Source organism: Podarcis raffonei, chromosome 1 (assembly GCF_027172205.1).
Source record: "Podarcis raffonei isolate rPodRaf1 chromosome 1, rPodRaf1.pri, whole genome shotgun sequence".
NCBI lineage: Eukaryota > Metazoa > Chordata > Lepidosauria > Squamata > Lacertidae > Podarcis > Podarcis raffonei.
Window position 1 is genome coordinate 80,775,721 of NC_070602.1, and position 25,549 is coordinate 80,801,269.

General features: G+C 48.1%; 1 protein-coding gene across 3 annotated transcripts; it reads right to left on the reverse strand.

Moving 5' to 3' along the window:
• Positions 1-218: 218 nt before the first annotated feature.
• Positions 219-24,340, reverse strand: TMEM132A (transmembrane protein 132A). 3 transcript variants are annotated; one of them, XM_053397270.1, is made up of 11 exons: positions 23,854-24,338; positions 12,667-12,881; positions 12,354-12,572; positions 9,342-9,742; positions 8,715-8,864; positions 7,533-7,725; positions 7,291-7,434; positions 6,308-6,513; positions 3,882-4,158; positions 2,895-3,086; positions 219-2,265 (listed from the first exon to the last, which is right to left on the reverse strand). In XM_053397270.1, exons 1-11 carry the CDS (start codon positions 23,924-23,926, stop codon positions 1,069-1,071), a joined length of 3,267 nt encoding a protein of 1,088 aa, XP_053253245.1. In that variant the 5' UTR covers positions 23,927-24,338; the 3' UTR covers positions 219-1,068. The 3 variants fall into 3 exon arrangements, with proteins under 3 accessions (XP_053253245.1, XP_053253255.1, XP_053253265.1); XM_053397280.1 differs by lacking the exon at positions 2,895-3,086 and having other exon boundaries at positions 23,854-24,340; XM_053397290.1 differs by lacking the exons at positions 12,354-12,572; positions 12,667-12,881 and having other exon boundaries at positions 23,854-23,956.
• Between the last annotated feature and the right edge of the window lie 1,209 nt (positions 24,341-25,549).

Genomic DNA, 25,549 nt, shown 5'->3' on the forward strand with positions numbered 1-25,549 from the left:
GTGAATAAGCAAGTAGGTTGATATGGCGGAGAGGAGGAGATCCTCTTGCCTCGGAGGTGTGGCCCCCTGGCAGATGACTGACTGCGCCAATCCCTCGATGCTGGTCCTGCCTCCTGAGTGCCTGACCTGAATCTGGCTAGCAGGGAGTGTTGCCCATGACCAGCCAAGCGAGGAAAGCACAAGCAAGCCATCAAGTCCAAAACACAGAAACCTTCGTTATTTTCAATTATCATTTATTTTTATTAACAATGTAAGAATTAAAAATCTTCCATAAATAAAAGGACTTGCCTGGCAGCCTCCCAATACTACAGGTATAAAATATGAGTGATTGTACAAAACTGTTAAAAGACACCAGGCACACAGCTGGGGTGAAAAAGGACCGGCCGGTGCTTGCTGGAGTTCTGCCCTTGCCCGGCTTGTTTTTCTTTTTTTGGAGGTGGGGTGTGGGAGTTGCGGGGAGGGGAAGAGCCCCAGGCTCAAGACCACAGGAAGGAAGGGACACTCGCTGTTCAAACCACCACAATGGACACAAACTGGCAATGAGGGTCAAAGCAATAAGGGAGGTCCGGGGGAAGGAAGGCACCCCCACTGGCCCCCAGGATCCCCCTCCAGAACACATCGCAGTTGGCTTGCTCTGAGCAGCTGATTTCCAGCCTGCAAAGTCCTCACCGCCCCCACTCTGGTTAGAAACCTCCTGGGGTGGGAGTAGGGGAGAAGCAACGAGGGCAACCCAGGTTCTGTCCCCGCGAGGGAGAGGTAGCTCCACTGAGGTCATAGCAGGCAGGGGAGGACTCCAACCCAGCACATCCCTCTCCGGCATGAAAAGAGAGCGGGCTTAGTGGTGCAGCCAAGGAAGGAGATCTCTAACATAGAGAGAGCAGCCAAGTATCCCTGGCTGAGTAACCCAAGGCTGGTTTCCTGTTGTGTAGAGCCCTCTTCAGAAAGGGGGGAAAGGGGAGAACGCCCAGCTGGATGACCCTAGGAGAGCACCCGGGGGGGAGCTTGCAGGTGCCAATCCCTTATTGGTTTGCCCCTATGGGTACAGGTGGGGCACGGGAGAGCCAGAGGTCAGGAGCTGCCCCGGATCCTCTCCATGTAGCTGCGCAGCTCGTCTGGGTCGTGTAACCCCATGTCCTCGCACACCCAGCGGATGTCGTCTTCGCTGGCCACCAGGATGGACTGAACGGCAGGAGCGGAAGGCGGGGGGCTGGGAGCGGAGCCAGGGGGGGACGCGAAGGTCACAAACTCCACGCGCTTCCGCCGGCCACCCACCTCCCTGCCCTCCTTCTTTCTAGACAAGGTGGTGGTGAGGGCTGGACTCCCAGGGGCAGGCAGGCCCAGAGTGCTGGCAGAAATGCCCGTCTCTGGCCCTGGCGGTGGCAGTGGCGGCGGACCTGGGCTCTCCTGAGCCACAGCCTCCAGCTTCCCTTCTGGCCCCGCACAGCAGCAGCACCCGTCGCTGGTGCCGGAAGGGCCCAGGGGTTGGTCCTGGCAGTGCTGGTGGCGCAGATCCAGCTGCCGGCTAAGCTCCTCTTGGTCGGTGCCCAGCCAGACCCAGTTGTGGGGCTGTGGGGCGGAAGAAGCCGGCCCCGAACCGGCGTCGGGGGGCTCCTTGCGCTGGTAGCGGAGGACAAAGACCACGCAGTTGATGAGGAAGATGAAGATGGCGAGGCAGAAAACCCCCAGCAGAACATACATGCCTATCTCCAGATCCGTCACCTTGGCAGGGGCCTTCACTACCTCGTCCTCCTCCTCCACCTCCACCTCCTCCGGGTTGTTATAGGAGCTGCCGCCAGGCTCCTCAAATTTGGTCATGGGTGGCCCCACTCCCACCGGGCTGCGCCTCCGTGACCCCCTTCCGCTTTCAGTGACAGTTGCAACCGTCACTGCTTCGCCTGACATGGCGCCTTCCGCTCGCTGGAAAGGGGGCTCACCGTGGAGACCGGGGTCCTGCTGCTGTGGGCTGCCTGTGGTCGGGAGGTGTTGGCCAAAGTTCACTTCCAGCCACATGGTGCCCTGGGAGAGGGGGGCCCTATGCTTGCCCTTGCGGCAGGAGTCTGGGGGGTGCAGGCTCAGCTGCAGGAGGGATCCTCGGCCCGGCCCCTCTGCCACGGCCACGGGGCGAGCCTGCTCCTCATCCAGCCGCACGGAGACCACACGAGGGTTCAGCGAAGAAAGCGAGAGCACCGCATCCCGCCAGCCATAAAGCTCTACAGGGGCCAAGGTGTGGTCAGTGAATACCAGCCAGATGGTCAACACTGCTTCCTGCAAGGAAAGGGAATGTGGGATCAGGAGGTGGAGACCACACAGATTAGACACACCCCTGAGTTTAACATGAGGTAGGCTTGCCATATCTGGAGCAGTGCATGCTGGGACTGACCCCCTGTAACCTGGGTAATAGTCCCCTCAGGGCTAGAGGTCAAAAGTCCTTAGGAGCCTGGCTTTTATATGAATTTCATGCTCGCCTGATTTGTGCCTCTTTTTTTTGGTGTTGCTTTGGTGTTGATTCTGATGTTTTTTATGTCATTTGTACTGAATCTTTTTTATTTATTGAATTGAATTTTGCAAATCTGCCTTGAGGATTTTGGTTGGTTCCCCTTTTTCAGGTCCGCATTTGTGGAGGCAAGGAAACTCATAGCACAACTGTGCCAAGCCACATGTCTGTACAGATAGATTTTGCCAGACTGGAGGAGGAGACACAAGGCTGCGGGTTTCAGTGGCAGCCATGAAATCCAGCTCCTACCTGTGTGGACCAAAGCAGGATGGGGGCTTCATCTTCAAAGTGCACCCTCCATCACTTCCTTGGACCAAATGGCTGATGAGCCTTAAACTTGCCACACCACCAACTGCCCAATAGGTCCCTTCCACTGCTACCTACTGCAGCATCTTCTCACCTGCTTCAGGGAGCGCAGAGCAGAGAGTCCCTGACACGTTGCAGTGAAGACATTCAGGTGTCCTGGCTCCACGGAGAGTGTCAGCGAGAGGCCTGAGACTAGCTGGGCCTGCAGCTCTGAGATGGAGACCTTCTCCTCCGTCACCACCAGGGTCTGCTCCCCCAGGATAGAGTCAGAAACAGGAGAACGCACCTGAACCAGGGGATAGAGAGGACATGATGACCCTCAAGAGGAGACTTTTCGCAGAACCAGTACCTTTATTCTTTGATATTCTTCTGAATTGCTTCAGCTTGTAAATAGATAACTAGTACCAAGCGTCCTCTGGTGTGTAAGGGAAGCTGGTTTCCCACTAGTGATTGACAAATATATGTAAAAGGAAAACGCTTGTGGGCTGTTTGTATGACTGCCATATTCCCCTTTCTTTGCAGCTTCCCTGCATTCACCACTGGGGCGTTCAGACACTACATTCAACAAGTGTAGAGTATGTGAACTCAAAACAGTTGAGCTGCACACTTGCATAATTATTCACATGTAATGTTCAGCAAACGTACCATTTGTGTGCCTGCGTACCCAATAGCTGAGCTGTAGAAATAAACAAGTGTACACAGGTAACATTTCACACAAACGCTTGTACATGTGTCAATACAGCTTGTGGTTGTACCTGTCATCCTACCCTGGGATCTTTCCCACTTTGTTCCCCACTTCAGTGTCCTGTCTTCTGACTCCCTCCTCCCACAGCAAACCATATCACCTATCCTAACTGTGTTCAGATCACATCCACCTGTTCATAGGCAGTCACTCTTCCCATTGCTCCACCTTTCCCCCAAACACCTCTGCTATCCCGTAACATCCAAAGCACATGTCCAGACTTCTAGGCGACCCATCTGAAGTTATCATCACACATCAAGCAAGCTTCTTGCCCCACTTATTCTCAGCAGCCAACAAACAGCACCCCCGCCTCTCTTTCCCCCCTGGCCAGCTCCTTACCTCCACAGATGTCATTCCTGGTTCCTGGCCAACCACTACATTTCCACCTTCCAGTGTTGCCACTCGGGGGTCCTGGATTCTAGCGTGCTTTTGCACCAGATGAGAGACATCCAGCAGCCAATCAGAGCTTGGCATATAGGTCAGGTGACGGCCACCATCTAGTGGGTGAGCCACAAAATGGGCAAGGAAACGGACTCCGGCGCGCTGGTACTGGAGACGGCAGCCACAAGCTCTTCTCTCGGCTTCCTCTCCACCGTCTTCAGGCTCTGTTGGGCTGCTGCTCGGAAGAGGAGGGATAACTTGTACTGAGCATTTATAATGGCACATTTCAAGTAATGCACTCGAGGTGCATTATCTCAGTAATCCTGACAAAAGCTTTATAAAAGAGGCTGGAATTATCCCCAAGTAAACCCTTACATGAAATTAACATCTACTCCACCTTCCTACAAGAGTACCGAGTGTTCCAAGTGTGCACAATTCCTACCATTTTTGGATTTTATTTTGGCAGTCTGTATCAACACAAGACCTCTAAGTAGTTTCCAATGAAAAATTCCAAAATATTCATTTGAAAAAAAAATTGATAAAAGCAAAGATTAAAACCAAGTAAACATAACAAGTTAAAATTAAATCTGAACTTTTAAAAGGTACGTAGTAGAATTACATGCTAAAATTATATGCCTGGGTAGGGTTTCTGAAACAAATAAAGGTTTTCAGCAGGTGCTGAAATGCTACAGCAAAGGCACCTGCCCACATCAATGGGCAGGGAGTTCCAAAGATTGAGATGACATTTCCATTATAACTTGAGTCAGATGGCCATCCTGCTGTGTAGCTTAGGTACTTTGCACCTAGGCCAAAAAAAAATTATGTCTCCTTGCACACTCTCATGCTTCTCTTCCCTTCTCCTTCCTTACCCTTTCTCCTCTGTGTGTTATTTTAGATTGTGAGCTCTTAGGGAGAATGATGTGTAAAGCACCTAGTAGTTTGTAGGCACTATATTATACCATAATTAACATCATCATCTCTTGCTTGCTGTGCACTGGGTATTAATCAAGGCACCACCAGCAGCCATGCTTTGTTTGCCCGTTGATCATTAAAGATGTTCAAGGAACTTCCAGACAATACAATACGTCTGGAGCACTGTCGCCATTAATCTCTCTGCCAAAATGCAAATGGAAATAATCAATTCCCCAAGTTATTTTTCAGCGATTTAGGTATCTCCCCAGCAGCCACCTGACAGGATAACAGGAACCATTTATTAAAGAACTGTAGAGGCCAGTGCCAGAAAAGGTACCAACACAGGGGAAAGCCACTATGAAGACAGGAATCAAAGGGGAGGGGAGCAGAGCAGTGCTCTGTCTTGCTTTAGAGGAGCCATGTATTCCCAGCATCAACCAACAGGCTGATGTCGACAAAGACTATGGTGCATTTTGAAACCATGCTCCTAGACCATCCATGAGCAGAAACTCAGAAATATAAGCTAGGTGCCAAATGGCACCTTAAATCTAGGTTACGGTTGCCACAAAGGAATTTCTATTTGCCAGGGGGTTGGACTAGATGACTCTCAGGGTCCCCTCTAACACTACATGATCCCACTCTCTCAACTACACTGCTTGACTGTAGCTTGCTCTTACAACAATTCACTTGTCTCGGTATGCAAGAAGGAGAAAAACACACAGTGGAAATGGAAAGGGTATTAACTACAGACTAAGACAGAGGTTTTTAAGCTGTGATCTGTGAGTCCATTTGGGGGGGTCTGTGGAAAGGCTGAAGCACAGTCAAATATATCTGTACTCAGCCCTGCACTTACTTTCCTTGATGTGATGATGGAGGACTAAGATGCCCAACAAGGGGGTCATGATTTGCACAGAAGCACAAGACTTTGCTACACACAAGTCAAGGCAGGATGGAGATGGCAGTCATCAACCTGGTGCCCAGAAATCTCCAGGTAGTTACAACTTGATTCGCGCCAGTAGCAAAACATGGCTGGGGAATTTTGAACACTGTCCATGAATACATCATTCTGTTTTGCATTCTTTGTTCTCTTTGGCCCAAATGACAACAGCTGTCTATATGGAACCACTGGGCTTGCATGGAGGAATGAGAAGTCGCCCACCCTACAAGTATCAAAGTTCTGGCCGTTGACTAAATCAGGGATGGGGATCCTTTGACACCCACCTGCCAAGATGTTGCTGGATTGCAACTTCCACCCCCCCTCATCACAGGGCATGGTGGCTGGGGCTGATGTGAGTTGGGAGTCCAACAACAGCTGGAAGGCCACAGATTCCCCATCCCCGCTCTAAACACTCCCTTGAGATTATCCCTCATATCTTCCCTCTCCTCTTGCTTAAGCACAGAGAGCACACAGACCTCACTCTGTGGCGTAAACACTGGGCTCAGTCAACCCAACTTGGTTCCATAGCACTTACCCATCTGGGGCCGGACCAGGTACCCTCCAGCCTCGCACCTGCTCTAGAGAGGTGTCTGTCAGCTCAATGCGCAGGGGCAGCAGTGGGGCCCAGACAGTAAAGAGCAGTGAAGCGTGCAGCCGCCGGTACCAGAAATCCACCCGTACACCACGTGCCCCTCGGCTCTCTTTCCCCCCTACGTAGACAGCGTCACACACGTCGGATACCTGAGGGAAAATTGAGGAACACATCAAGAAGGTCCACAAATGCAGAGACAAGCGCCCAGGTATATGCTGGAAGACCGCATAAGGGTGCAGAGCAGGTGAGAAGAAAGATGTTCAGGTCCCATTTCTGATTATGGACCTGGCCATAGGTCTGTTATTTGTTTCCTCTTCCCTCCCCCTGATGTGCAGTTCATTCAGCGACTGTAGCCAGGAATTCTTATGGGGTTCCACCTTCTTGTACTGAAGAAGGCAGATCTGGCAGGGGCCCAAGATTTGTGGTAGGGGAAAAAGGAGAGTGGGAGGTCTGAGGGGGGCAGGGAGAGGTACATTTGACTTTCCTGTGGCCGAACATTTTTCACAGTCACTTTAGCCCAACCCATGAAAAGACAGAGGAAGAGGACAGAGTAAGCTCAAGACCCGTCATGGAGGCAACTAGAAGGCTGTGGCCTACATTAAAGAATGGGACAAATCCATGGTTTGCCAAGTCTGAAGCTGGGAGGCAGGAGAAAGGATACTGTGTAAGAACAGATGAAACAAAGAGGAGGCTTGCAAGGAGCATAGGAAGACAGGTGCATAACAGCACTGCATGTTTAAGGTGGACAGATAAAAACACCAGATTTACACAAAATGGGTGTCTGGTCATTTTGGGAGCTACAGAGACTTGTCCCAGAGATATGGACAAAGAATGAAGTCTGGAGTTAAGACCCCTAGGAAGCGGATTTTAATCCTGTGGCCACAGAGAGGGAAACAGACCCTTTGTGAGGCATATTAGCTTCTCACCTGCAGGACCTGCTTGTTGGAAGACTCACAGCCCATCTGGTCCATGACCTCGGATACTGCTCCCCCAGTCTCTACCACAACCAGCTTCACAGGCACTGAGTGGGGGATTCCTGTGAGGAGGGCAGTGTTCACAATCTCCTGCTCCTGAAGAAGGCCAAGGGAAAAAAAAGTGAGGAACCAATGTTAGATGCCCCTCAGGGGTACCTTATGAGGAGGGAAAGCACAGCCCTTCTAGGCCTCACCTTCACCAGTGGAACCAAGGCCCGCACATCTCGCTCCGACACTTGGATCTCCCACACCATCTTGTCCTTCTCAGCCTCAGGGTCCTGGCCAGGATACTCCACTTGCCAGGTGACAGGACGGTTAGAAGCTAGGCCCCCTGTGCCATTCTCCACGACAAAATCCAGATACAGGAACTCTGGGGAATCTGCTGCCCTAGATGGAGATAAGGATAGGCAACAACACACTAATTGTAAAGCAGAAGTAAACACAGAGCCCAGGAGAAGCTGAGTAGATCATGGAACTTCACTGTGCCTGTTCAGCTTAGATCAGTGACAGAGGCCTTTTGAGATTGTCCTGCTACTATCAGAAGCACAGTTGGAAGAAGCAGGGGTGATGGGCACCCTCTTCTGTGGAGCCCAGGAGGTGGAGCGCTTTGCCCTGGGCCCCCTCAGTCTTGGTTTTCTGTCATGACCTGAAAGGTCTTTATTCCAGCAGGCATTTGGCTTAACCTCTGGAACAATGCTGAGATTTATACTGTCTCTTAATGCTTATGTGACTTGTTCTCAATTTTTGTTCATTACAGAGTGGAAAGGTTGGATAGGAAGAAAAACACCCAATAATTTTTTTCAAATAAATTCTTGAATTTCTATTTAACTGGCTGACCAAGCTTACAGGGAGACAAACAGTTAAGTTTCACACACCACCAGACCCAGTCTTTTATTCAGGCTACAGCAGAGAATAAGGAGGAGACACTATAATCAAATATTGCTTAGAGACAGTCTGGACCAATGAAAGTTGCTCCAGTCACCTAGTTGACATTCCTTTATAGAGGATAAGGAGAGGGTTTGGTGTGTTTTTCTGTCTCAAAGTTCTCTTATCTCCTTACTTTCTTCACAGAGAGAGGTGAAGGGTGAGCCTCTCAAAACAAGACCGACTATCTACATTACTGTAGCTGAACAGTATAGCTCTCCCTCAAGAGTCCTTTGTATAGTCTTTGTGTTCAGCAGACAAAACAATTCCACTGAAAGAGATATAGTAAGGGCTGTGAGTATATTGCAATTCCACAAGAACTTCAAAAAACAAACACCACAGAAGTGATACTGGGTACAGATTCCTATTTCCTGAAAATCTCAGCTTTCATTTGAAATAAACAAAAAGTTTCTAGCCCTCATGACGCCAAGAGAAGTCAAATGAGCACCTACCTCCAGTCCAAGCCACTAGTAAGGGAACGCCGACAAGTGACCAGAGCGGTGTGGTGTTTGGCACCCTTGAACTTGTCCAGCTTTGCAGTCCAAGCCTCTGGCCTGGTAGGGCGAGCTGCCAAAACCTGTAGCCCTTTCTTCACCTTGATGCTGAAAGGAAAAGCAGCAAAGTAAGGTGTGTAGACGGGAAAAAGCCAGCAAAACACAGCAGCTCTGGCAATAAGCTAAGGAATAACGAGGGCCAGGCCCCAGAGGAATGAGCACCCTGAGGCTTGAACTGCCTATAATTGAGGGAAGACGGCACCAGCGAGCTAGTGTGACATAGTGGCTAACAGAATGAGTTGTGGATCAGGAAGTCCCCAGTTTGATTCTTGCCTCTGTCATGAAGTGACCTTAGATAAACCGTATTGAGGGATAAGAATACTGATGCACAAGTTTTTTTTGTAAGGACCACAACTAAATAAAACATGCAAAACACTTGAACACTTGAAAATGCTCTCTGATTGTTAAGAATTAACATAACCACCGTTGACTAGAACGCTCCCCCTAAGAATTCAGATTCCTTTGTCATTCACTGGAATGAGAACGTTATGGCTGGAATCCCAAAGCCTGGCTCCCCTGACTCACCGGAGGATCAGTAGGTCAGCCGTGAAGTTCTGCTGCAGGATGAGAGTGGCCGTGAAGAGCTGCCCTGGGCGAAGGGCCATGTCGGGGACACGGACCATCACATTGTCGTCCAGCCTCACTTCCTGGCGCCGTGGCAGGCTCATTACCCTGATATCGACCGGGCCCACGTAGTGCAGTCGCTCTTTGCCGCCCTCAGCGCCTGGACGTGGCCTTTCCCGGGGTCGGACATGGGGGCACTCTCTCGGCGTCCTCCCGGGCAGCGTGGGCTCCAGGGTGTAGTACAGCTCAGCCCGCAGAGGAGTGATGGTGGAATCCTCTCCCTTCCTTTGGCTGCTGGCGGGTGCAGGAGAGAACCAGCGAGGGGGGAGCTCGAGTTCCACCACACACACACCCAGCGGTGCCTGGTCAGGAGAAGCAGAGAGAGACAAACCATGTGCTCCTTTTAAGTCCCTCCTCATGGTATGTGAACCCATGCAGCAGCCTTACACAGAGTCAGGCCATTGGTCTGTTTAGTCCAGTATGGCCTGCTCTGATTGAGTCTCAAGGATCTCAGGAAAGGTCTCTATCAGACTAGCTCTCTGGGGTGCTTAATTGGAGATGCCAGAAACGAGTCTTCTGGACATGCAGCAACAGCTCCACCATTGAGCTATAGTCCCTTACATTGGGAGTCTAAGAAAGCTACTCTTGCCTCACCTTACCCTACAACTAGGGTCAGCCCAATACACTCTGATGACTGAAGCAGACCAAGAAATGTCGCCCGGCAGCTGCTCTTTGTCCCCGCCCCTCCTCCCAACCCGCCTTAAGTGGCAACTGCCACTCTTTTCCTCTCAACCAGCCTTGGTAGGGCAGCTATCCCACCTCACTTTGAAAGACACATTGAGTGACTGACCAAGAGGGCCTTTTGCTGCTGTGGTGCAAGGGCTGTGGTGCAATCTCTTACTGGGCCTATCTCATGCCATAATACCTCACTCTGATGAAAGGGGTTTGGGGACAGGGTAGCTGCAGGAATATAGCTGCTGTCTACTTTGGTCCAGTGACCAGAAATTAGCTTTTGTTTTGTTCTTGTGCCACTTAGTTAGGTAGTGGTCAGTGATGGTGGCTCTATGGCCTTGGCTGACACACACAGGGCCCAAATTTGCCAAAGGGTGGGTAGGTGACAGCGGGGTGGTGGGTGGGACTGTGGGAGGCCAGCCATGGGGGACTGGGCGGTGAGAAGCACCATCTGCTGCCCTGCACATTCTGCCACCTGAGTTAAGAGGCTCACCTTGGTTCATGGAAGGGCCCATCCTGCTTGTCACCATATTCCATTTCTACTAGTTCTTGCTCATCATCTCTCTCTCTCCTTCTGTCCCTGTCTTTTCTGTCTCACCCAGCCCACAAATCTTCTGGTGGGGATTTGAAGCCAGAGTAGTCAGTAAAGCAGGACCAGCATGCAGCAGGAAGCCCACGTCAAGGCGGAACTTCACAGACTCACTCTGACATTACCAGGCCACCAGCTCAAAAAAAGGCAGATCTGACAGTTACCACATGCTTGGCCTCAGGGTGCTGAGGGAGCTCTCTGCTGAGCTTGGCCACCACTCAACCAGTTGCCACCGGTAACTGACAGGGGGCTCGGGGAATAAAGCTAATGGGCTACTACAGGGAAGGCCAAGTTGAACTGCTGACATTTTGCAGCCCTTTACAAGTTGGATGTTAAACCTCCCAGGCTTCAGCAAGAGCAACGGAATGGCTTGAAGAATCACTGACTTGCTCACAAATGCCTCTCCCATGTTAACAGATTGAACTATCCCCCACCACCGAGAGAATGCACGGAAGAACAGAATATGCACCCTCCCTTCTCCGTATGAGCACCCTGAGGGCAGCTTCACACATTACAGAAAGTCCTGGTAAGTAGAGCTGTGAGTCACATTTGATTTCTGCACTTCCAGGAAACCTGCAAAAGTAGAATCCCTGCATTTCTCAATGTGTGAAGCTGCAGTGAAGCGTCCTCAGTACAGAAGCCAACACCTGCCCAGGGTAATTCCAGTGCTTTATCATTTCGGTTTTCTTCCCAGCAAAGTACTAAACATTTTCACATGTGTTCTGAATGAACAGCGGAGAGCTTGTTAAATGTTGCTTTCTTTTGAAGAGTGGTATGAGTGTGAAATTAAAAACAACAACCAGTTATTTTAAAAGCAGAAATGTTCCCCACACAGAGATATTTAGAAAAGAGCCCATTCATCTTTTTTGGGGGGGCAAAGAGGTTTTTCCCAATTTTGGAAACAGTTTCATATTATCCAACATGCAACAGAAATAACAATGCTATAGAAAAAAAGGCTCCCGTTGTATAAATTTAACGTTCTGTGTAAGAGGGGATTTTTCTCACCTCTGGAGATCTATAATGACAAGCTTCCTCTACTGAAATTCACTCTCCTTTGCAATCATTACAGGTGCATGAGCCCTAATGTCATAGAATCACAGAATTGTAGAGTTGGGAGGGACTACATGGGGCTTGAACCCACAAGAATGAGATTAAGAGCCTCATGCTATCCATCTCTGCTCTAGAATCACAGTGCTGGAAGGAGCCTCATGAGTCCTGCCCCCTGGAACACCAGGGATTTGTAGACTTAAACCACAGCAGATGGATGTTTGTCCATTCGCTTCTTAAAAATTAAAAAAATAATAATAATCTAAGGAAGGGGATTCATATGACATCCCTGGCCAGCTTCGACATTCCACTTTCTAGTTTGTTGATAGATGCTTACAAGAGAATCCTTACAGTGAATCATACCAGAACTTATTCTGTGGGCCTTAGTCAGCCTGGTGCCCTCCAGATGTTTGGGACTACAACTCCCATCAGCCCCTGTGAGGAGAGAGTGCTGGTAAGAATTTCAGTCCCAAACATGGGGAGAGCATCCGGCTGGTGAAGACTATCCTATGACATTTCAGGGTCATGTACCAAATCTCTCCCAAGCAAGGCAGTTGGCAGGGACGACGATGACTACCCAAAAGAGTGGCGTCTCATTGACCAACCTGGAGGTGGCAGGCACGGTGAACCATTTGGGCCTGGTGGAAGACATGTAAGGTGACGCATGGCAGGGCCTGCTCTCTTGACATCCAGTCCTGCCCTTGGAGGTGGAAGAGCACCCTGGTGTATGGCTCGTAAGGGGACACTGTGCCCTCAATGGACACAGCCCGGATGTCCCAGGCAGTGGAGACGTCTGTGGATTGGGAGTCATCAGCTGGTATTGCCTGGGGAAGAGAGGAAGTCTTGAGCTCTGCTGAAGCGCCTCACAGCAGGAATCAAGAAAGCAAAGCCCTTGCACAGCTGCATGTGTCTATTTACCTGCTGAGCTGTGAAAGGGGGGTAGCCAGCTTGGATGGTGGGCTTCCCTGACAGTCGACGGTGGAGGAAGAGGAAGGTCTCTGAGCGGGAGCTGAGGGAGGCATTTCCTGGCATGTAGCGGTCCGTACGCTGAAGACGGAAGTACTCTGGGCCGTTTAGCACTTTTAGTTCGGCTGGAAGGTACACCGCATCAGGAGACTCAGATTCACAGTCCGCTGCAAAGAGGAGAACCACGTCCATCAACATCAGCCTTTCAACCTCTCCCCATACCCCAGTCCAGATATACACGTGCTCTTCCACAAAACCCTGACTAGCGATAGGAAAGGCTGAAATAAAGGCAGTGAATACTTGCCAGAGTTCAGGTGTTCCACCTTCTGTGTGTTCCAATGGGTGCAGGCAGCATGGGGACATACAGACTAGTCATAATCCCCAGAGACAAGTGCAATAGTCATGGCGCCTGGTGTCTGCATGTCTGGCCAGTGTGCGAAGGGGCTCCATGTGCAGACCGAGCTCCTTGATGCAATGCAGGACCCTGGCGCCCAATCAGAATGCTCCCCTCACATGGGGGAGTCCTAGACATGTTCACCAGTCAGTAAATCCCCTTCACACGCTGGCTGAATGCATGGACAGATGTGTGGCTGCTGCATGCACCAGCAACACCAGCCCTCACATGCTATTTCAATGCATGGGTGGGGCATTTGAAACTTTTAATCTTGTCTGAACCAGGAATCAAAGTCAAACCTCATGTGTTCCAGCCTCAGGCCTAGGATTCAAGAGCCAGAACCACTCTGACTTCCTCTGGCCCTCCTTATCCTACTAAACTGAAATCAAGGTGTGGAAAAAGGAAAAGCAGTGACAATTCTCCACATAAATTTAACGCACATGCTGTTGCAGTACTCATACACATTCTGGAAAGCAAAAACACCACTTCCAATTTCTCTCTCGGGAAGATATTTCAGAAAGTTTCTCATCTCTCTCCAATTGATGTTCTAATAACTGTGGAGCCCTGATACCCACTCCTATTACAGTCAGATTATAGGTTTGGCCCCCAGCACAGCATCTCTGATTCATGGCTGATCTTGCATTGTCTTATTTTTTATGATGATGATTTCTTTCCCTCCTTAGAAACTCGATGTTCAGCTGTCTATGCAACTGCCAAATGAGCACAGAGCAATGTGTGTAAAAAACTAAACCAAACCAAGAAAACCCAAACAGTTATTTGCATATCCCTGTATATTTAGGATTCAGAGTTTAGCATTTAGCTATCCCATCTGTTTAGTATAAGTGTGATAGATATGCCACTAAAGGGGATAAAGGGCACAGTTGTCCATATACAAAGCTAGAGAAAAATAACAAGGAGAGCCACCCAAACTTTGCATTCATTTCTAGCTAAATAGTTACAGGAATTGGAGTCTATCAGAATAACTCAATTTAACTACAGTATATTGAGCCTGATCAATAACAGGTGGTCTGTCTGTAGAAGCTTAAAGAATGGGCTGCATGTGGTACACCACAAAAATGGGCTGCGTGAAAAGGCACACCACAAAAATTGTCAAGCAGTTCTTGCTTTTGAATTGGGGTTATGGGCACATGACCTCGGTTAAAGATTCTGAGTAGTGGTCATCATTAATTTGGTTGGGGGTGAACCTAAATCCACTACCAGTATGTTTCTGAGCACATTTCTAGTTGTTGGTGCTGACCTTTAAAGCCCTAAACAGCCTCGGTCCAGTATATCTGAAGGAGCGTCTCCACCCCCCATCGTTCTGCCCGGACACTGAGGTCCAGCTCTGAGGGCCTTTTGGCGGTTCCCTCACTGCGAGAGGCCAAGTTACAGGGAACCAGGCAGAGGGCCTTCTCGGTAGCGGCAACCGCCCTGTGGAACGCCCTCCCACCAGATGTCAAAGAGAACAACAACTACCAGACTTTTAGAAGACATCTGAAGGCAGCCCTGTTTAGGGAAGCTTTTAATGTTTGATGCATTACTGTGTTTTAATATTTTGTTGGAAGCCGCCCAGAGTGGCTGGGGAAGCCCAGCCAGATGGGCGGGGTATAAATAATAAATGGGTGTGATTCGGAAGCAAAGTTAGTAATAGGGACCTGCAACAAACATGTCAGTGTACAGTGCTCCTGTTCAGAGTTCCAACCAAACAATCATGCACTCTACCAGGATACTACATTCCATTTCCTCTCTCCTGATCCCATTTTCAGCCTTTTGACTCTCAATAGTCAGTCCACATTCCATGCCCACTGAATACACTCAGTCCTCTATGGGCTATTTTGAGATTCCCCTCCCCCTGCAAATATGATTTGTATTGAAAATCTTGGGGTCTGCCCAAGCCTGCTGATATCTCCCTCATGTACGGATTGTACTATTTTGGCTACATAACAATCCATACTCATTCACTATTAATATATAGGCTACATCACCTTTTAGCTTCAAATCAGTTATTTGAAAAACGGGACTTATAATTGGTAATCTAATAAACTCTAACACAAGGACAATGCTACCAATTTTTTTAACTGCTCAATAAGCATAACATTTCAAGGTTCTAAAAGATTAAATATGCAGGATTTTTTTTATGGTCTGGAAAAGGAGATTAAATTATGCCACATTCATGGAGAATTTTCTACCTCTCTTTGAAAATCCTACAAAGGTAGCACAGAAATGCATGCAACCAGAAAATGCATGAATGGCAGTGTGAGATGCATGACATTTGGCAGTTAGATATGAGCCAACCTAGTTCTGTTTATGGGATGAGACAGATTCCGAGCCCAAGGCAGTGCTACTCCACCTCCTGCCAAGGTCCATCTCAGGATGTCTTCATGCCTGAATGGCAGCTAAGACACAGAAATCCTACCGTGTGTGTGTGTGGTTTTAAAAAAACAAAAACAAACCATATTTCTGAATGAATCCGAGAGCCTTTCATTCCAATTTACCACTGCAAACTCAAGCTGAGCTGATTTGGGCATCTCACTGATTTGGAAAAAATCAAGCTCTATGATTTTGTAAACTGCACTTCATGGTACATTATGCCTAAGAGGCCTGAGGAGGTAGAGCAGAGTATATGAGATGATAGGAAAAGTAAAGATTAGGTTGTTATTCAGGATTACGGACGCCTTAACTGTCTGTATTTTCAATTCTCGCAAAGATTTTGTACCATGCTTTGGAGAGACCTAAGAAACAGATCCTAATTTCACTTTCCTCTGGCTTCTTACTACTGGTTCTCATCAATCCATTAGCTTCCCACAAACCCCGTGGATTCGATTTCAAGCTCATTCAGGGGCAGAATTACATGTTACGTGTCGACCCATGATGCTTTTTAGTGGCATTTCCTTCCTCTTCTGTACACTGCAGCCGACAAAGCTGAGCTTTGAAGGAGAGCGTTGGCACAGAGGGTGAGAGAGGCTTCATAAACCCTTTCCCTTGAGTTGCTTCCCTGCCAAAAATACCCTACACATTAAAAAAAAAACTTATGAAGGAAAAAATGTGTATATACCTCTCCTTTCTTCAGATGAGGTAAGAGCAGTTGGGGAGGTAAATTTTCAGAAGAAAAGTAGCACAATTCATTCATTCATTCATTATTATTGTTTTCAATCTTATGCATTTCAATAATTTTACAATCATTTTAACATTTCAAAACTCGACTTCCTTCCCCCTCTTTCTGCGGTTCCTTAATTATTATTTTTTATATGTTCTGCACATTCCAAATTCGCTTAATTTACTCATTTATACATCTACTTTAAATAAGTGTGTATGGAGTTCCTGGGCTGCCTGGACAACAGGATTCCCCTCTCGCAGGAATAGATATTTACTAAAATGGAATCGTGCCAGGGCTCTTTCAACTAAAGACTTTCTCTCCCAATGCAGCAGTACATCAGTCTGCAGACTATTGCCCCCAGTCTTACCTGGGGCGTGGTAGACATAAGCGTACTGCAAAACGAGAGCATTGAGTTTACATCTTTTTAATTTCTTCAGTGTGTTAGTAATCCTAGGGCAGCACTCACATGGGAGATCTCCTGCACAAGCGCCGCTGAGATGAATGGAAGCTGTACAGGAGCCCTGCCGCACTCTTGTGTAGCTAGCCCCTGTTGTTTTCAATGGAGCCTGAACAAGAGATCTCCCGTGGTGGATTGTGCCATGAGCAAATTTAAAATCCTTAGTTGTCTTAATGTCAGGCTGTTATCTGAAACCGTAGCTGCCTTTTGGGGAAGAGAAAATTCTCTCGTTATGAAGGATTTTAAACCAAGGCATTTAAAAGAATCCAAAAGCACAAGACAAATACAAAATAAATGGAATTGTAGAAGGAAAATGACATCCTTTTTAAAGACACATCCAATTATTAGGAGTACCTAGAGCTAGCAATTCTGCTTTTGTGTTCATGAAAAGCCTGGGGAGATTTTGTGTGTGTGTGTATATGTGTTAAAAAGTCTAAGGTGTTTGCATTTCTGCTTGTTTCCCTGTAGAAATGCAAACCTCATCTTTCTCTGAATTCTCTGGACACCCAGAGAGCGGTACAAACACATCATCAGATGAGAAAATGGAATGAAAAAGCTCAAGTAGCTGAGAGAGAAAGGGATTTCAAGTCAGATCATTTAACTCTTTGGACCACACATCATAGTTGTCCATCGCCAAAGAACTGAGTGACAGTCAGCAAAAAAATATTTTTTTAACAAGTCTCATCTTTTAATCTTCTCTCCCTGGAATTAATAAACCATAATCAGGTCAAACATCAGTTGGGTGGGTGAATATATCAACTACACCAGTGTCAGAAAGACCCCCCCTTTTTTCTTTATGAAGAGTAGCACTCAGAAGGTGGCCAAAGACCAGCATTAATTAAGCAGGGGAAAGCAGGGATTAGAGAGAGCAGATACACATCTTTTTAAGGGATGTTCTTTATTTCCACACAAAAGCTCTGTCAAACACAATGGATGCGCCTTATTTCAAAAGCTCCAGAGAATGGACACCACAATTTTGTTCTGCCCTTTATTTTTAATTTTTGATAGAAGAACGGAACAAAGCCTTGGCATTCTTATAATCAAGTTTGTGCACTCTTACATCGCATCTGTTTGGTGGGTTTCAATAAAAAGAGGGGGGGAAACAATATGCTGGTCAAAATTGGTTAACGAGGGGTCATTTTAAGGCAGGTGTGGAACCCACCAGAATAAAACCAGTAAAGAGCTCCTTTGGCACCCATTGTACCTAATGAAACTTCTGATCTGTCCGCTAATATGCTTTGTTCAGTTTTGTTAACATTTCTATCTACACCCCAGTTCCACCTGGGATTTGAGGTTTTCCAAAGCAGCCATTTTAATGCTGTAGGATGTGTGAGGGAGGGATTGTTGTTCTGTTTTGGTGAATGTTGTTTTTCTTCCCCTCGCAATTATTGTGTGTATGGGGGGAAATATTCAAATAGATTTTGCGGTTTAGCTTTAATTTGGGATTTCTCCAGCTCCCAAACAATGTTAAAAATGATAATGATGCTGCTCTTAATTAACTGAAACCTAATTAGAGGCTCCGCTGAATTATCTATCTGGGGAAAAAAGGCATCATGATCCTAGCTTTAAAGGAGCCTGAGGGGGAGGGGGCACGTGTGGTGTGTACTAGCAGGCTGCCCCATTGGGAGGACAGTTGTAGCGGTCCATCGGGGGGGGGGAGGCGGTCATGGAAATGGCATTCAGCACATCACTTGGGATGAATCTTTTGAAGGCTACTGCCTTGAGGTTTCGCTGTTTTTCAGCTGCCCTTCAAAAACAAGAATGACATCTCTAGCTGTAAAGACAGCCTTCCAGCTGCAACCTCAGCGAGATGCAGAGGTGTCCACTTGTGTCCGAGGGGTTAGGTCAAGCACTGTTGCTGCTACAGCCACTGGGGCGGCGGATGGTTGCCAAGGCTATTAGTATCCCTTTAAAACTGGGCCAATGAAGGGTTGTTATTTTTTTTAGCAGGCAGCAGGTCCACCATCCCCTCCCCTCCCATTGTGAAATGCCAATCATCCAAACGCCATATTCTAGCATGAAGGGGGGGGCATGCTCTCTCAAAATGACGCTGTTCATTTCCCCAACACTAGAATATTCCTGTCCCACCATTCCTCCACTGTATCTATTCTGGCCATAGATAGAATCATAGAATTGTAGAGTTGGAAGGGACCACAAGGGTCATCTAGTCCAACCCCTTGAAACGCAGGAATATTTTGCCCATCATGGGGCTTGAACCCACAACCCTGAGATTAAGGGTCTCATGCTCTGCTGGCTGAGCTATCCCAGTATGATGATAGATAGATAGATGATAGATAGATAGAGATCGATCGATAGATGAGAGAGAGAGAGAGAGAGAGAGACTTTACGTATGCATTTTCAATAGATTCTGGTCACAGTTCTGTAAAATGGGTTCACAGATAATGCCCTGTCCAAATGATGCACAGTAGGTGAGCTCCTTATGGCTGGATAGAGGTTTGAACCCAGGTTTCCCCGATTCAAATCCAACCCATTTACACTGCCCTGGCTCGGTCCCCCAATGCCAGAAGCTAATGTACAGCCAATTCTTCGGAGGGCACCACATGCAGAGAAACTGTACACAAAGGGCGTATAAGAACAGGGCAGTTTAGGGGGGACTAAATGCATCTTCTCAGTGTCCCTGATCTTGCAAGTGCCATAGAGTCCAACCCTGCTCCCCTACCCATCTGCACTGCAGACAAGAGCAGAGAGATCAGAACGATCTATTTCAATCATCTTTCTCTGATATTATCTGCACATTTCCTTTTGTGCTTGTGGTTATCACGTTTTGTAGGGTTGGGTGGCGTATAATATCAATATGAGTTGTCACATCCCTGTTTGTTACAAGGATTCCACTCAATTCTTCTGGGTTAAAGTGAAAGCACCAAAGCAGGATGTGGTCCTAGCACAGCTGTGTTCGTGGACATGTTAACACCGCACCTTTTTATTTGCTCCCGCGTGCATCTAGAAATAAGGGTACAGCACAAAACCAAACACCTTTTGTTCGTGACAAGCTCAAAAGAGATTCTGAATGAACATCAGGAAGAACTTTCTGACAGTAAGAGCTGTTTGACAGTGGAACGGACTTCTTCGGAAGGTGGTAGACTCTCCTTCCTTGGAGGTTTCTAAGCAGAGGTTGGATGGCCACCTGCCATGGATGCTTTAGCTGAGATTCCTGCATTGCAGGGGGTTGGACTAGATGACCCTCAGGGTCCCTTCCAACTCTCCCATGCTATGAGCCCAGGGTGTCACATGGGTGCTGCCCTGGAGGACAAGGACCAAGCCATAGGCAGGCGTTGGCTTGCATGAACTGAATGCAGAACAAGCCCTCCCATTCCCGTGCGCTATACACATTCATGCTCTGCTAGAGTTGGCCAAGTGATGTTGGGTGAGAATCGTAGAATGACAGAACTGGAAGGGACCTCAGAGGTCATGTTAGTCCAACCCCTGCTCAAAGCAGCACCAACAATACAGGGTGCAATGACATCATCCCTGACAGATTGCTATCAAGTCTGCTTAAATGTGGGAGACCACCACCTCCCAATGCAGCCTGTCCCACTTTTGAACATCTTGTACATTTCTCCTAATGTTTAACCCAAATCTTCTTCCCTACCATTTCTGTCCGCTGGTTTTAGAGCTGCCCTCTGCAGCAGCAGCCGAAAAAAACTCTGCTCCACCTTCCACATGGCAGATATTCAGAGTGCACTATCCTGTATCCCTTTAATCTTGATGCTGTCCTGGGCTCCTTTGGGAGAAAGGGCAGGATATCAATTTAATACATAAACGAACCTTCTCTTCTTCAGGCTAAATAGGAGAGTCAGCATCAGTCAGATTCTAGGCATCAGTGGAGTAACCAAACCAAAGGTACTGGATGTGATTCAGGGAAAGCAGTAAGATTTCAAAAAGACTAAAAAGCCAAATCCCTAGATGGGAGCTGGCAAGTAATTCCCCACCCAAATCCTCTTGCTCTGCATATGCCATCCCAGCTCAGGGAATTAGGAACGCCCCAACCAAAATATTACAGTCTGCCATCCAGCACTACAAAGAAAATGGAAATGCAGGCACAAAAAGGGCACACACAAAAAGAAATCTTCAGAGGAGATCAGATTCCCTTAAGCAAGCAAATAAAAGACATGAAGGGACCAAGAAAGTAATAGAGAAAGTCAGAGACTGCAAAAAAAAAAAAAAAATCTGGAGATAAGGGTGAATTACAAAATAAAGTTTATTTTAGGCTTTCTTGGACATCTGCCACAAAAGTGTGTGTGTGTGTGTGTGTGCGTGTGCACACGCACATGCACACTTTAAAGCAAAATTTACATACCCCTCTTTTTCTACAAAGATAGTTTTTTTAAAAAAAAAATCACAACTTTTTACAATTGTTGAGCAAGGATACCCTTCACTCAGACTTGCAACAGCACATTTTAATTGTGTGGCAGTCATGTAGAAGTTACAAAAAAATTCTTTTGACCAAAGAAAATCATATATCCCACAAACGGACAGTGCAATCCTGTCCTCCTCATCTTATGTTTGCCAGACAAGGACAGTATCTTGACTATATTGCACCAATCTTAGCGGTCATTAATAGTGGGGATGTAGAAGTGCTCTGCCCAACAGTAAGGGTCTTGTGGCACCTTAAAGACTAACTAATTGTATTATGGCATACATCATTTTAAAAACGGCTAAGACTTTAAGGTGCCACAAGACTCTTTTGGTTGTCTTTGCTGTGACCTACTAACAATAAGGCTGCCCCTCTGGAAACTGCCTAACAATGAAGCTGACACACAGACGGAGCTGTGCATCCCTGGCCATAATGCAACCTCCATAAACCTGAGCAGTTCTGCTCTCCCCACTCAGTCCTCTGTATGCAGAGCATTAATGATGTTGAGCCCTGCGGGGATCCCCTTATCGCACCTCCCACAGGCCCTGGGTCGGGTCACAGACTTTCCCCTGAGGAAGCAGCAGATGGCTGAGAGATACCGTGACATCACACCCTGCCCCTCTAGGTTGCAGAAGGAGAAAGGAAACAAGTGGCCTCTTTACAAATTTAGCTTCTTTCTCCCTTAGGGTGAGACCTCTTGTCACCTCTGCTCCCCCTCTCTGCTAATCACTATTTCTTCCATCAATTTCCCCCTCGTCAGCTTGACAACAAGATCCAGATATATAACCTGTCCTCTTCATTCTTGGATTGATTGAGTTTCCCCCCTTTCCTTCCATACAAACCTCAGTGGGTGGGTGGGTGGGTGCTACACCCTTCAAGGTCCAACTATCTATCTATCTATCTATCTATCTATCTATCTCATCTCCCTGTGTTTCTCTCCCTCTCTCTTTTGACCATCAGGACCCTCATCCTTTGATATGCCATCTTGTACGCCAGTTTTTCTCCAGGGATGCTCCCATTTAAAGCACCCACCAGTTCTGCAATCACTTCAAAAGCAGCGGCTGCGAACAATAAATGTATCCACCACCGCTTTGAGATATTGCAGGCAATAACCATTTCCTGGTAGCTTCACAGGCTCCCCTTGAATGAACAGGACCAAGGGGAGGATTTATTCGTCACTTTTTAAATGGTTCCGACGATGACTGATGCTCAGAAACATCCTTTGCTCCAAGGAGACTAAATGAGCTTTCTGTCAAGAATTCAACACAGGAACAATCTGATCAAAACAATGTTGGGCGCCTCTTCTTTGGCCAAAACCATCAAAGATACGTTGTGGAGGCTATCATGCATGCAGCCAAAAGCCATCTGCGTTAAGGGATCGACTTAGGTCGTATTCCTTCGTCAATGGCTGTGCATATGGCTCTGGAGGCAGTTTTTAAATCAGCCAGGCACACAGTTGTGCAGTTAACATTAGTAAAGGGGCAGAAGCACTGTTTGGCACCCTCTGCTTAATAGGAATTTATACTAGAGCTGGGAGAATTGGTGCTATAATCTCAACAATTGTGCTTAAAAGAGGAAATGATGGAGGAAATGCTCGCTCTTCAGCACAGCTGAAAAGTGCTGCTACTCACTACAGCGGTATGTGGTCATCTATAAGCCTTGATACGAGATTCTAAACCAACGCAAGACTAGTGGCACATTCTGACTACAACAAATTGCCTGTGGAAAAATGCCTGTAGAACATCAAAGTCAGAGAACAGTAACAGTCTCAGAGCAGGCGCAAATAAATCAGCATAAGGACCCATATTGGGAGAAAAGCTTCTTCAGAAGGCTGAAGTAAGGACTGGGGAATAGGGTGGAGCATTTGAGGGGAGAGGTTCAGCCAGAACAGGTAGAATTCTGCTCTCTCTTTCTCCACACAATATACAATTTCATCAGCTTCAGCTTCCCAAGGGAAGAAGTATCAGCTCTAAGGCTTGAATCATTTGCAAGTAGCCTACCCATCTTGCAGGCTTGGAGGGTGGGGGGAGATACACTGTGGGGAATAATCATGTCTTGCTGAAAAAAGGGGTGGGGGTTACCAAAAGCTAATTGAATTACAGCAGCAACTGAAGAGTCATTTGCATTTCAAGATAAGTCCTGGGGAAATCTGCTTCTTCCCTCACCCGTCCCCCCTTTCAGCAGCAGGTAGAGGAAAGACGCATAAAAGATGCGATAGCAACTGCAAAGCACATGGGGGGGGGTCCTATGGGGTGCAGAGTAGGGGCCCAAGCTGGCTCGGTTCCGAAGCTACCTTGGGGAAAACTTCTGTTTTGAAAGCCGGCATATAAATCGGTAAACAAATAAATGAAAACGCGAGGTGGAAGGGGTCGAAAGGATGCTCCACTTCAACCTGATTGTCAGTACGGGGAGATCGAGTGGGGTGGGGGCATTGCTGGCCCGGGAAACAACTGGAGGGGCACCTCCTTGGGGATCAGGGAGCAGCGCTCAAGGGTCCGGAGAGGGGGAGCAGGGGGAGAAGAGCCCATTGGCTCCCCACGCACACAAACCCCGCAGACGCGCAGAGGTGTTCAGCTGTTTCCATGGAGATCCGAAGTGAAGGCAGTATAGTTTTTCAAAAGCCGCTTTTTAAAAGAGGGTCCCTACCAACCAGGGGGAAGGGACGGCATTGGTTTCTGACGGGGGAGGGCGGTCCATCGCTTTAGGAACATGTGAGACCCCCACATCCAAGTCGCGATCGCACCCCCATTTCCCAGCCAGGGGCAAAAAAACGCAGCTGGATCGGCGAGGGGGCTCCAGCCCCAGCCAGGACTCACCTCCGGGGGCGCGCAGGTGGAGCAGCGCGACGGCCAGCAGGAGCCAGCGGGCAGCAGCACAAGGGGACTCCATTCTCCAGGAGCCGATCCGTTCCCAACTCCGGCTCAGCTCCCCACTCCCGGCGCTGTGGAGCGCATGTTCTCACACACTCACACACACACACACACACACACACACACACGGCAGCCCGGCTCCGCTGCGGCGCCAAACTCCAGGTGCGAGCGGGCAATCAGCGCCGCCAGCCGTGCGCGCTCGCCGGTGCGCTGCGCAAGCCGCGCATCCCTGCCCGGGCCGCCGCCGCCGCCGCCGGGCTGCTCAGCCTCAGACAATAGAGGCAGGCAGGCAGGGGGAGGGGACCGGAGCACATGGGATCAGCGCCTTCCCGCTGCGCCGCTGGGTCCTAAAGCGCCTCTGAGAGCCCCCTCGATGACGGGCGACCCAGTGCTCCACTAGCCGCGCCGCCCCGGGCCGGCGGGAGAGGCGCGAAGCCAGCTCCGAACAAGGCGGGGAAAAGGGGCGCGGCGGCGGCGGCGGGAGAGGGCGAGCCGCTGAGCGGATCTGGGAGGCCGAGGGCAGCGAGAGTGGCATGGTCAAAACGCGAAGGGGAGGAGGAAATCCAAGAAAGTGGATTCCCGCGAAAGAGCAGGGAGAAGGAAAGGGCGATTGCGGAGGGGACTCTTCCAGGCGGCTGTTTTATTCGAGCGCGTTTCATTATGCAATGCAGAACTGTTCGCACACTTCACTTCTGCTGCTGTTTCCAGTGGTTTCCAACTTTCACCCTTTCGGACAAGAAAGCGGCCACGCGGAAGATGTCTTGAGATGATGAGAAATTCACCGTAGTTTTCCTGAAGGTATCCTGGGAAAATAAAATAAATAATAAATAATTTTTATTATTTATACCCCGCCCATCTGACTGGGTTGCAAAAGAAAAATAAGGTGCTATTTCAATATTAATATTTTTTTACAAACCACAAAAAGCGACTGGATATTAATAAATACTTCACACTGGTTAAGTTTCCTTAATGCCGTCTGCCCCTCCAATGTGGTTCATTTTGAGGCCTGAAGTAGATTTAAAAGTTGATACAGGGTGGATTTCCAAGCTTTGTTCTTTTGAACAAAGCCTTATAGAGACATGCAAATAGTGTGTCCCTCCCCCCTTTAAATTTTAATTTTGCAGGTGACATTATTTCCTATTCACATTAGTTTACAACATTATGAATTGCTGTACAGGGAAATGGCCTGGAGAAGTAGAATTCAGGCAGCACACAAGGGACCTATTAAATTCAAGACTTCATGCAATCCTAAGAAACAGAAAGAACTCTTGTCAGGTTTGATCAATCCCTCATTTACAGATTTTGACAGCCTGTCAGGCAACAGAGGAGAATCTACCTAAAATAATTCCCCAGTTCCCATATAGTTTGACTATATGGAACCACCACTGTTGAACACATGAGTAAAAAACCAATAGTCTGAACCCACTGAAGTTAGATGTAGTTTCAGCCAGCTAATCGAATGCCAATTCAAAAGCACTGTTGTCGTTTAGTCATTTAGTCGTGTCGGACTCTTCGTGACCCCATGGACCAGAGCATGCCAGGCACTCCTGTCTTCCACTGCCTCAAAAGGACTAGCTTGCTTCAACTAAAAGATCAGCAGATCCCTCCTCCTTTCTACTGGCTGAATCTTCCACAGGAGCTC